Source organism: Orycteropus afer, unplaced genomic scaffold, assembly GCF_000298275.1.
Source record: "Orycteropus afer afer isolate SDZICR_OR568_19922 unplaced genomic scaffold, OryAfe1.0 scaffold00293, whole genome shotgun sequence".
Taxonomy (NCBI): Eukaryota; Metazoa; Chordata; class Mammalia; order Tubulidentata; family Orycteropodidae; genus Orycteropus; species Orycteropus afer.
Genome location: NW_006921880.1, coordinates 2,932,171 through 2,944,965, shown reverse-complemented (window position 1 = coordinate 2,944,965; position 12,795 = coordinate 2,932,171). Strand labels below are relative to the sequence as shown.

The window sequence follows — 12,795 nt, the reverse complement described above, 5'->3', positions numbered from 1 at the left end:
GGAGAAATTGTTGAATTGGAGTATACTTTCTTCGTATATTTTCAACAATAAAAATTTTTAAAAAGTTGTAGAGAGAACAACTTCTTTATGGCATACATTTATGATTTAATACTATGACCCTTTCCATATTGTAGATTAGAACAAAAACCATCATTTCTGTAACTCTTGTCCAAGTGTGATTAAAGATATTGTGTACCTGGGATTAGTAACAGTAAAGGCAATTTTTTTTCCCCCTGTAAACAGATCTGCTTATTTCTTATTTTTTATTAAAAAAACCCCTAACCTATGTAATTCAGCATGTCTTTTGTTTCTTGGCCTTTGTTACAAATAACTCTGAATCACACTTACTGATAAACAGTTATCTGTTCAACAAAGATGCCTGAAAGCATCTCCTCCCTCAGGGGCTTCTGGTTCCAATGACTCCTTAGCTACCTCACCATCTTACAGAGGTGTCAATCAGGAATTCCAACACTCCTTTTGGAGTGGAAATCTTAGAATACCTATGTATATGTACATATACACTAGACATAGTAAAACATATTAAATAATTTTATTATTTTTCTTTTACATTAATAACAGTAGCTCAGTGTTAAGCATTCTAGAGAAACCAAAAAAATTTTTAAAAAATCTGTTTACACAAAGCATGTATAAAAAAAATCTGTTCAGATAAGCAAACATCTGATCATTACATTGCCCAGCTTTAAAAGTGACAAAAATAAATAAAATAGCTGTAAATCAAATGAGAGGTCTAGAGGGTTTTGTTAGAATTCATTTTGTGCTAATGAAATTTGCATTAAAACTATAGCCAGTTAATACGAGAGTAAACTCTGTGTGGCTCCTTATGCATATACCTTAAACAGAATGTGCTTTGTGCTTGAAATAGAGCTGGTTTTACAGTTTCAACAGGAAGCAGCAATAAAGATCCAGAAAATTCCCAACTTTCCTAAAAACTGCTCTACAACAGCAAGTTAAAAAAAAAAAGAAAAAAAGTATCACTATTTTTTAACAATGGACATAAAAATCTGAATTCTAGGTTTATTAAGTTCTTGGATAAAAAGCAGTATTAACACAGTAAGGGCCTTGGTTAATTATCTTTGATTTTTTAAAATCCAAAGTATATTAAGTAGGCCACAAAACAAAGTATTTGCTTGTAGGTGCAAAATAGTCAACACAAAAGCAATAACCCGAACTATCTTTCCCCATCAAGTACAGTGTAGGATGTTGTAGTCTTGGCACACACCACACCAGATTCTGTCAGTTTGATTGAAGCCCGATGATAAGCCATCTCAGGGAGGTATCAGTGCCAAAGAAAATGCAAAGTAGCCAAACAAGAAAATACAATGATTCATTCACGTGCCAGCATCTCACAGGCAGGTAGCAGTTTCTTATACAAGGGGAGAAACATGTCCTTCAGAATGTCTAAAAGCTGATATCATTCAAAATGTCCAAAAGCTCACATAAGATACAGTATTGAATTTTTTGACACAGAAACAGAATAACCATTTTGCTACTCTGAACAGTATTCCACATGCGCGAGCAGGTCGCGATGCTCTGTGGCCGGATACCGTATACTGCACTTGGGACATTCCACCAGACTGTCATTCAGAGCAGCAGGGCTTTTTGGTGAGGCAACTTTCAGTCTGTTTTCTGTCTCTCCTTGGAAAGTGTCTAATGGTTCCGTGAAGGCTAACTCATGAAGCTGTTTCTGAAAAATAAATTGCAAATAAATGCTGTTTGTAGCTAAAGCCCATTGTTCAGTAGTTTTAACTGAATACAGTTACTCTAGCCACTTCAGGCCTGCAGGCAGGTTTTCTTTGGAATCGCTGCTCACCAGTATTACAGTGGCAACATATGAGGTGGGTCTGAATGCAAATTACCCAGGAAGTACTGGGGTTGGATGTTTATATGGATGGGTTCCATTAAGATAACTTGTTGCCATAGAGTCAATTCTGACCCTATAGGACAGAGGAGAATGACACCATAGGCTTTCCAAGGCTGTAAATCTTTATGGAAGCAGACTGCCACATCTTTCTCCTATAGACCAGCTGGTGGATTTGAACCTGAAATCTTTTGGTTAGCAGCCTAGCACTTAACCAGTGCACCACCAGTACTCCTTTTGATTAAGATACTTAGAGTCAAGTCCAATGTAAAGGTAGGCCTGTGTGCAAGGCTGACCAAATTTGCTAGTTTTGTAAAAGAAGGGCAATTTTGGCAATAGAGGACTAGGTAGAATTAAGAGTAACAAAGAATTTGGGCAGATTAAACAGGTTATACACAGTAAAAAACAGGTTATACATAGAAAGAAATTGCATATGCCTTTGGGGCTTTCCTTTTTCTTGTTTTTTTCTGAAGAATTTATAGTAGGCAGTAAGGGTTTAAAATGAGCATTTTACGACACACTGAGAAGATGACAGGCCGTAGAAACACACACAAAAAATACAGGGAAAATTACAGATTCTCTTACATATCCTTGGCTTCCTATAGTCTGGAATCAGTCATTAGCAGAAAATTACAAACTTCAATTTCAAATTGTATCAGTGGTTAAAATCGTGACATTCTAAAGAACGGAGCTAAGATTATATTTCCTGTCTTATTCATACAGAAGTAACAAATGACATTTTTTAACAATTGTTTTTTCCCCCCATTTGGAAACTGAAGAATTATATTTGTAACTTTTATGATCTTCAAAATATCCCAGAGGACTAAGATGAAATTTAAAATATACAAGACCTAGCTATCTGTTCCCATAAAGATGACAGCCTCAGAAACCCTCCGGGGTAGGCAGTTCTGCTGTCACATGGGGCAGCCGAGTGGAAAACTGGCTTGACGGCACCTCCAACCACCACCACAGGGCAAACACAAATACAGACCCAATGGGTTTGGTCAAAAAGGTTGTTAGTGAAAAAAAAAAAGGTTGTTAGTAAGATGAAAATAAGTCAGTCAAAAACAATTTTCTCACAGAGATAAAGTTAATAAACAAAAGGTGATTATGTTTTCAGGGTAACCCACAACATGTGCTTAACTAATAATATGCTTGAAAGTGTATTAACATTAATAGTTCATTACACCTAAAAACCAGCATTGCTGTCTTTCTTTTTTAATGGAAAAAAATCATTTCAGTTGGGGATTCTATGACTGCCATCCCTCATAGTCTCCACTGGACCAGGCAGGGCCCAATGCCTCTAGAATCACAGCACCTAGAACAATTACCTAGTAACACGGCCATTACTAAGAGGTACAGGACGCCTCTCTTTCTAGTGCTCTGAACTGATGTTTACAGGGTAAATGAGACAGGCTCTCCCTACTGATTTGAGATACAGCTGTTCATTAAGCCCTGTTTTCATAATTTGGGAACTAAATGGATATGTAAATGGAAAGAGGGAGCTCTGGTAGCATAGTGGCTAAGGCACTTGACTGCTAACCAGAAGGCTGGCGGTTCAAACCCACCAGCCACTCCTCGGAAGGAAGGTTGGGCAATCCTACTTCCGTAGTGATACTGCCTCGGAAACCCAAGGAGGGGTCACTATGAGTCAGGTGTGACTCGACGGTACACAACAACAACAACAAATGGAAAGATGGCAGAAAGAGACAAAAGAATATAAGATCTAGTTTTAACCATTCCAAACTCACCAGAGATTCCAATTGTGTTATTTGAGTTCTTGCCTTTTGGAGCTCCTTAAGGATTACTTGCAATTGGTGCTGCATGTTTTGGCGGTCAAGTTTTTCATTTTCAAAGTCTAAAGTACATGCCTGTACCTAGGAAAAGTCCAAGACAAGACCATTACAGCTGCACGCTGTCTAGTTTTCCTCACTGCATCTTGCATATCTTTATTAGCATAAGAAGCAAGCATTTGTTGTATTGTCATAGTAAAAATTCATCTAATGAATTTTTGGCTGGGGGTCTGGTTTATCCAAGGAGCAAACCCAATGCTTAATGTACAGGTGAATGAAGGGCAGCTTTAAAATGCAGGTTAGAATCTTTCTTCCCTTACTTTTGGTGCACTTTTGGTGCAGGGAGGAGAGGAAGACAGCTATTTACTGGTTTGGAATACACTAAGTATTTCTGCTCTAAATTCTGAGGACAGATGGTATCTCACTGAGTTCTACTTGAAGCTGCAAAGCAGCCTTGTGAGGGAGATCCTGTCAGGCTAGAGTAGGAACTACAGAAGTCATTGGGAAAGAGTACAATTTTCCAAAGCCAACATCTATGTGTCAAGAAAACTGTGCTCTTAGCAGGAAACCACAGGAAAAAAGGACACAGGGAAAAGGTAACCACAGGGAGGAAGTGGGAAGACAGCTGTTACCTATGCGGACTGCAATCAATGTTGTGAAACAAAACATAACATTCAGTTGAATGGACAATGAATTGCTTTGTAAACTTTAGCCCAAATCACAATTTAAAAAAAGGAAAATGGCCCTCTTACCCTCCAAGAATCTGGTTTAGCCCAAGGACAATAGCAGGGATATACAGCTAACATAGACAGACTCTAAATCTAAAAACATTTTCACATCTTTCAAAGTGGTTCTCCATAGAATAGCGTACACATAAGGAAAGATTCCATTTTATAATGGGCTGAACTGAATTTAGAAGCAACTCTAATCAGTACCTGTTGTTCCAACAGAGCCACTTTTGTTTGCTCCTCTTGCTGCTTTAACAGAGATGTGTAAAGAAAACGGACCTGTAGGATGTTAAGAGAGCCAATGTTGTCATGTCCAACGTTATCACCTGACCTGGTATTCATGAGGCGCTCACAGCAAAGTCTCACATTTCTAACCAGGACAACACCTGCTGGCCCCGGGTGTCATTCCAGCCGGTCGTTTGATTGCTATCTATGGACGCTGCAGGGCAGTACCACTCTGGCTGAGCGGTCAGGGGGACTCTAGGTAAGGAGTACTGAACCCTGCAGCGGCCACACCCCCTTTCCTGGAGGCTCTGACATCTGCTAATGTGTCTGAGTAGGATAACAAAACTGGCAATGCTTTAGCTCCTTGGCTACAGAAATGGAGCAAAATCCTCAATCATTTCTGCTTAAACTTTCCCAAACATCACTGCTTTTGTGTCTGCTTTTCAGCTAAGAAAGCAAATCTTACAGGACTAGTAATTTTTTCCCTCTCTCAACTTTTGGGGGATTTTCAAAATTACTATTCTAATAGCAGCAATAACTAACATTTACCTAACTATTTAGTTTACAAGGCAGCTCTGGTGGCACAGTGATTAAGACATTCAGCTGCTAACCCAAAGGTTAACAGTTTGAAGCCAGCAGCTGCTCTGTGGGAGAAACATGAGGCAGTCTGTTTCGGTTAAGATTTACAGCCTTGGAAATCACAGTTCTCCTGTGTCTTAGAGGGTCACTCTGAGTCAGAATTGACTCAATGGCAGTAGGTGGGTTTAGTTTATAAAGCACTTTCACACTCTCTCAAGTGACCCTGACAAAGCTCTCCAAGGCAGGAATAGGTGAGATTCAAATGACTGAAGAATCGTCTATAAAATGTCTTCTTTGTCCTCAGGTTGAGATGAGTAAGCGCTGCAGGGAAGCAGGGGGAAAGAAGGAGTGGTTGTATCATTAATTTGACAGATGAGAGTCAATGAGGTTACGTGATTTGCCACTGGTCACACATCGGGAAAAAGGACCAGGTGCTGACTCCATCTAGTGTTTTTTCCATTATTTATGCTGCCAAGCAAAACTTCATGAGTTTCTGTCCAAGTAGTGGACAAGTCTAATAATCCTAACTCAGTAACTCCAACATCACTTAGACACTGGCAGAAAGCTGTGCATGTAATGAGACCACTGAAGGTGCCGTGGAGATTAACTAGAACATACGGTCACTGCAATCAGAGCACCAGCCTTGAATCAGCCTCGTTCCTCTCTTTGCGTCACGTCTTCTTTTGGTTTCTCAAACATTGCTACCTTGCTCCTTCCTTGGAGCCTTGGTGTGTGCCTGCGATTCCCTCTGCCTGGAAGGAACTCCCATGACATTCATACTGTCCTGTTAGCAGGTATTAGCTCAGATATCATCTCAGAGAGGCCTGCACTGTCTCCAATTTTGTTTTGCCATTTTACACTGTTTTATTTTTGTTAGTTTACTTGTGTATTTATGCACTTGTTTATTATCTGCTTCCTTGCTTGACTATAAATTCCCATGAAGGCAAGAACTTCTTTTGTTCTTTGCTTTATCCCAAGAGATTAAAGTAGTTCCTGACACACAGTAGGTGCTCACTGAACTCTGAACCTTGAAATCATGGTCATGGGCAGACTTACCTGAGACAGCAGCGTTTCAGATCGCGTCTTCTCTTTTTCAAGTTTCTCCCTAGCAGCGTTATTCTCTTCCTGGAGCTTTTGTATTTTCTCCATTTTATGCCTGTCTTCTTCTAGACGCTGGACATCTGCCTTGCTTTGTGAACACAAGAGTAGATTTAAATCTCGAATTTCTTTTTGGGTTTCTTTGTATTTTTTTTTTAATTCACTAAGTTCAAAACGTAACCGAGTTATGGTCTGCCGTTCAGTCTCAAGATTTTTTTTTGTATTGGCCAAGAGATGACCATCATAATTTTGCTCTTCTTGGAGGTAACCTGTGACAAACAACATTATGGTGAGCCTCATTTTATGAAACAGATAATATTCCTGAGAAGTTAAAAATGTTTCTATAAACAAGATCATATTTATTTCCTCAGATTATAAAATGCAGTCAACAGTTGGGACTATATTTGATGGAACAAGAAATAGACGTTAGGGTATACCGTTTTAAGTTACAGGGTTAACAAATAAAGGAAATGAAAATAAAAATACAGCTATCCTGAGGAGAGGGAAAGTCACTAATGTCTAAAGAAGATAAATCAAGAAAAACAGATATAAGCTTATTATTTAAAGATAGGAAGATAATTACAAAAATTAAAAACAGGAATGTTCACAATAGTTGTACTGGAGGTATGACAGGGTCCTTCTATATGCTACTATTTAATTATTTCAACAAGTGCTTACAATCTTACTTTGATAAAACATATACACACACCCACACACAAAGAGAGAATGATATCAAAGAGAAAAGACATGGCTTGTAACTAAAATCCTACTTCAATATGTAGTAACCTTATAAAGTCACTACAGTAGTAACTTTGTCCCCTTAGGGCTGAACAGCTCAGAACTATCTCTAGAGATACTCCATTTACATTTTCTTTCCAGCGTTAGCTTCCTTTCAAATATTCAAATATGAAGTTCCCTTAAATTATGGGCCTCACTAGACTTTCCCTAGCCTTCCCTTGTGTCCTTCAAGGCTTTGTCCTGCTTGGGCTGTCAGCCTTTTAATAAGTACTTTACACGGGAGGTTTCTTTCCTGGTCCTACGAGAAAGGGCATGAAGGCAGCATCTTGTGACCTCGTCCAATCTCATGAGTGTGAAACAGAGTCACCATCAGCAGCCCAAGGCTTATTCCTAAGAGGTCACACACATGCCCTCCGACCTTTTTACTAACTCTGACACCAATTGTCCCTCCCACGGCACTCACTACTTCTCTGCTGGAATTGCTCACATCTCCCCCAATCTGTAAAATAAGAATAATAAACCTCCGGCCCCACCTTTTGGGGGTGTCCCGAAACTCAACTGAGATGAATGTTAGGGAAACTGCAAAATACAAGGCAAAAAGGCAGCATCTTTAGGAAGAAACATCATCATCTATAACTGAAGAATCATCTATATGATGTCTTCTTCCTCCTGAAGCTGATGTAAGTGCTAAGGGAAGCAGAGTGAGAGGAGGCTTGGTGACAAGGCCAGTTCTAGGGGAACTAAAGTTTGAGGACTCTGAAGGAGGGGAGGAACGTGCACAGCTGGCAAAAATGCAATGTGACTTCAAAGCTGCCAGAGATTGTCCTTTAACCTGTGCTTTTCATCAGAAAAATTAGGAAATGAAGAGAGACTTGCTAAAATGGTATTTCTTAGTGCAGAGCTAATAGGCTTCTTCTTTTGCTTTCTAAAACATATCGATAAAAAAGTAAATTTGACGCATCACTCCTTTTGGAAAATGTCAGAACCATCCCCCAAAGAACACGTTTCTATCAGTACCTTCTGGTTCAGTCTGTTTTGGCTGCCGTGGGCATGACTGGGCAGGTGTTTCTGCTTGCTGCTCCAACTCAGAGATCTTTGCTAAAAGTCCTTTTACGAAGACCTCTCGCTGCTGATCATACACAAGCCACTGCTGATTTTTCTCCAGAGCCTCAATGTGAAGATGAAAGAAAATCAGCAATTAAAAAAAAAAAAAAAAACACACCTTAAAATGGACAAAGGAGTAATGCAATCTTCTTTAAACAGAAACACTTATGGCTCATGAACAGAACAACAAATTGTGTTGAGATGAGGTAAGTGGTTGTTGTTGTTATGTGCCCTCTTTGTATGGCTTAAGAGTTCACTCATCAAGTGGAGATACACTCTATATCCATGGTATGTTATGTATTTAATAGTGTTAAGCTCTGTGGTTGACCATTTTCATTGTAAGAAGCTTCAAATAATAATTCTTCCTGCCTTTCTTATAGCTTTCCTTTCTCACAACCATTTTTAAGAAAGCAATTTGACTGAAAGTGTCTGTCTCATTATTAAATCTTGGTGGTAGATGTATGAGTGTTCATGGCACGATTTTTTCCACTTTTCTGTATGTTTGAGATTTTTCATGATAAAGATTGGGGAAAAACTCTGGTTCAAATAAATATGAATGTTAACATCTTGATTTCACAGTGAAACTAGTGTAGCTGAGAAGACCACTGAGACACATGGCAAATCTCAAAAGAGGCTGCAGTAGTCATTCTCCAATTTGGATCCACTGCCACTCCCAATAAAGTTCTTATTCATATTCTCCATCTTTCAAAGGAAAGCACTAATACAAACTTCAGACTGTGACACTCAAATTTTATTGATAAAAGAAACAGCATTGTATGACTCAAAGAGCACACACATATCCAAATACTTACTGAACACCTATATAGATCATGGAGCCCCTGGGTGGTGCAAACGGTTAAGCGCTCAGCTGCTAACCCAAAGGCTGGAGGCTCAAGTCTACCCCGAGGTCCCTTGGAAGAAAAGCCTGGTGGTCCACTTCCACTGAACACCCTTGGAGCACAGCTCTGCTCCACACGTGGGGTCGCCACGAGTAGGAACGATGTTAGGACAGCTGGTTTGGTTTGGTTTTCATGTAAATCTTAGTGTGCGACAGGTTAAACATACCTACCTTTATAGAGAACTACAAATGTTTGTTCATATTTCAGAAATATTTTGATAGAAATCATTTAAGTCAGCGTTGCACGAAAATTTTCTCTTAAATGAACCTGTCCATATGTTACTTGACAAAGTATTCCTAGTTTAAGATTTAAGAGGCAATATTCTAGAAGGCCACATGATGGCGATGTTATTTCAATAAAGCAGTAAACATTTCTTGCCCACCCCTCCTCTCCCACCCTCCCTGACTTATAAATCTGCCCTTTGGTCTCTTAAAACTATCAACAAACAGATTTGTCAGCTATCAAGAAATATTATCATTAGCTTCTGAATCCTTCCCACTATCACTGCATTAGTTTTCCCTTCCAGCTTTGTGCTTGTGGGGTATATATTTAACGTTTCTGTCCAAGTTATTAATAAAAATGTAGAACAGGAATGGGCAAAGTGAAGCCCTGTGGAATGCACCAGAGCTCCGCCTCCCAGTCTGACAGGGATCCACTAAATATTCCTTGGGTAAAAATTCCAATGCAGATTAAAATGCTAATCTTTACTGAAACAATAAATGGGTTAACTGACAAAATTGGAATAGGATGCTAGATTACAGTATTTTGTCAGTGTTAAATTTCTTTAAAGTTGCTACCTATACTATGGCCATGTAAGAGAATATCCTCATTTTTAGGAAATACACATTGAAGTAAGCACATAGGTATAAAGGGTCATAGATTTATGCAACCTGCTCAAGTGGTTCAGAAAAATTATGTGTGAGCATGTGGACATGCACATGCATATGTGTGGGTGCGTGCATGTGTGTAAGTGCAAAACAGAACGACTGAGTGCAAATGAAAAAGCAAAGGGGACAGAACTAACAACAGGTAAATCTATGTAAAGGGTTCATAGGTGTTCCAAGTACTCTTCTGATTCTTATAGCTCTCCTGTAAATCTGAAGGTTTTTTCCAATAAATTTTTTAAAATATTATTTATCTTCCTTAAGTTCTGTGTTTAAAAATCAGGTTTTAAAATTAAGACCAAGAAATTACTATTAAAATCATTTTTTAGCTCATTGGTTTTAGTTTGAAAGTTACTAACATTTGACAACAAATCTGTCCTGGAAGATGTGCAGCTGGAATGCTCCTTGGAAGTGAGAATGACCAGACTTTGTCTCCCCTACTTTGGTCATGTTGTTGGAAGGGACAATTCCCTGGAGAAAGGTATCATGCTTGGTGATGTGGAGTCAGCAAAGAAGGGGAAGACCCTCAACAAAGTGGTTGAAACGATGGGCGCAGGCATAGCAACGACTGTGAGGCTGGCACAGGAGCAGGCAGTGTTTCGTTCTGTTGTACATAGGGTTGCTATGAGTCACAGCTGACTCGACAGCACCTAACAACAACAACAACAACAACATTTGACAATGTTTACAGCATTCACTGCATGTAGTAATTTCAAAACGTCAGCCAGACTGAACGGCAACTGAGGAATGATACAGCTAATCCTTAAGAAGTTAACACAGGGCTCATTGTGGCATAACAAATACTGATTCTTAAAACAGGTGGCAAACTTCTACAGGAAGTTTTGAGGGAGCTTAGAGTGGGCTCATGGAACTAGAACTGCTGAACTCTCCAAAGCTCAGTAATGTGACAGTGATAAAACTGTGGGCTGTGAGGAGTAAGCGCTCCCTAAGTTCTCTAATGACAATTTTCCTTGTAATCTAAAAAATCTACTGAAATCCCAAAGAGAAAACTAGAGCTAAGCCACCTTCTACTCCTCAAAGTGTGGCCTGAGGCCAGCAGCATCACCCTGGAGCTTACTGGACACAGACTCTTAGGTCCCACCCGAGACCTACTAAACTAAGATCCGCATTTTAAGAAGATCCCCTAGGTTCACATGCATAGTAGAGCCTCAGAAGCCTTGTTCAGTCCAGACCATCGTCTGAAGGTGAATCCAACATTACTTCATTTATCTAAATAAAAAAAGGTAAACAGAGCAGAGAAGTGCAATGTGATCTTTAAATAAACTAGGATGGTAAAACAGAGCAAAGGGACAGGGTGCAAGTGTGTAGCATTTCAAAGTTAACTTCATAAAAAGAATTGTCATTATGAAAAAATAACTTTAGCTGGTATTTTAAGCAGTTAGCCCTTGGAAGCCTAAAATATACATACCAATTTAAAATAATTCTCAGGTACTTTGCTAGAAGAGACACTGGTAAAATTCAAAGAAATTTCACATGATTGCATTCAGTTGTTCTTTGTATGTTCTAGACCATAGGGATGCAGCAGTGAACAAAACATGCAAAAACCCTTCCCTCGTGAAACTCAGATTCTAATGGAACAGACAATAAACAAAATAACTAAGTAAAACAGACTGTAATTTTAACAGCTGTATGTACTAGCGAGAAAAATAAAGCAGAAAAAGGGAATAGAAATTGCCTGAGAGTTAGACTTTTAGACTAAGTAGCTAAGGAAGTCTTCCCCCAGCCCCACAAATGACATCTGAGTCAGGACTGAAAGAGGTGAGGGAGTGAGTCAGGAAGAATTCTGGGAGATGAGTGTGTTGGGAGGGAAACAGAAAAAGAAAGGCAATGCATTCAAAGAACAGCTAGAAAGCCAGTATGGCTGAAGTGGAGTGAGTAAGTGTTTTTTGAGGAGGTGCATGAAGTAAATTACTCACTGATACGTGCATCGAATGGTAGTGGTTGTTAGCTGCCACCATGTTAACTCTACCTCATGGTGAGCACATCCATGTTCAAGGGAAGGAAACCTGCCCCGTCCTGTGCCATCCTCACTGCTATGTTCAGGCCCATCATTACGACCACTGTGTATTCTGAGTGCCTTTAGACCTGACGGTCTCTTGACCAGCACTTTATCAGATAATATCCTGTAGTGATCCACAGGGTTTTCATTGGCCAAGATTCAGAAGGAGATCCCCGGGCCCTTTTACCTAGTCTTAGTTTGGCAGCTCTGCTGAAACCTGTCTAACAGGGGTGACCCTGCCGGTATCTGAAATACCAGTGGCACAGCTTCCAACTTCCTAGCAACCTGCAGGATGACAAACTACCAGCTGGGTGGCAGATCTAACAGGTAGGCTCTGATATGCGTGGAATGATAAAGTTCAGAGCCTTTACACTGGCAGTATAATTTATGACACAGGAACTTATTTTGAGACTTTTCTTTTTTAAAAATTATGTTTCTTCCTTATTTCAGTTACCTCTAGATAAGTCATTTTGTTAAGTTTACTGTAGTGTCCTGGTAGACAGATGCTCAACAGATTAAATTCTCCTTTTGAAGATCAAATAGACCTTGAGGTATTTTTGTTAGGTGCAATAAAACGAGACTCTTAAGAGCATACTTAGCTCAGGGTAGACATGGTAGTAATATTTGTGGAATCAAAATACCTTCCTACTGGCCTAATAATTCAATCAAGAACTTCATACTTCATTTATCCAATATTAAAACCTGAAAAAATACACTGTGAGTAGTTGTTGTTGTTGTTAGGTGCTGTCGAGTTGTTTCTGACTCATAGCGACCCCATGCACAGCAGAACAAAACACTGCCCGATCCAGCGCCAGCTCCACGATCCCTGCTATACTTGAGCCCATCAT

General features: G+C 39.5%; 1 protein-coding gene across 1 annotated transcript in view; it reads right to left on the bottom strand.

Annotated features, from left to right (window-relative positions):
- Positions 1 to 1,507: 1,507 nt before the first annotated feature.
- Positions 1,508 to 12,795, bottom strand: part of CEP55 (centrosomal protein 55) — a 21,615-nt gene continuing 10,327 nt past the window's right edge. Inside the window, exons 2-6 of the mRNA XM_007951295.1 lie at positions 8,058 to 8,208; positions 6,261 to 6,571; positions 4,608 to 4,679; positions 3,631 to 3,756; positions 1,508 to 1,705 (exon numbers count right to left, since the gene is read on the bottom strand). Of these exons, the coding sequence (XP_007949486.1) occupies positions 1,508 to 1,705; positions 3,631 to 3,756; positions 4,608 to 4,679; positions 6,261 to 6,571; positions 8,058 to 8,208 (858 nt within the window). The remainder of the gene's footprint in view (positions 1,706 to 3,630; positions 3,757 to 4,607; positions 4,680 to 6,260; positions 6,572 to 8,057; positions 8,209 to 12,795) is intronic.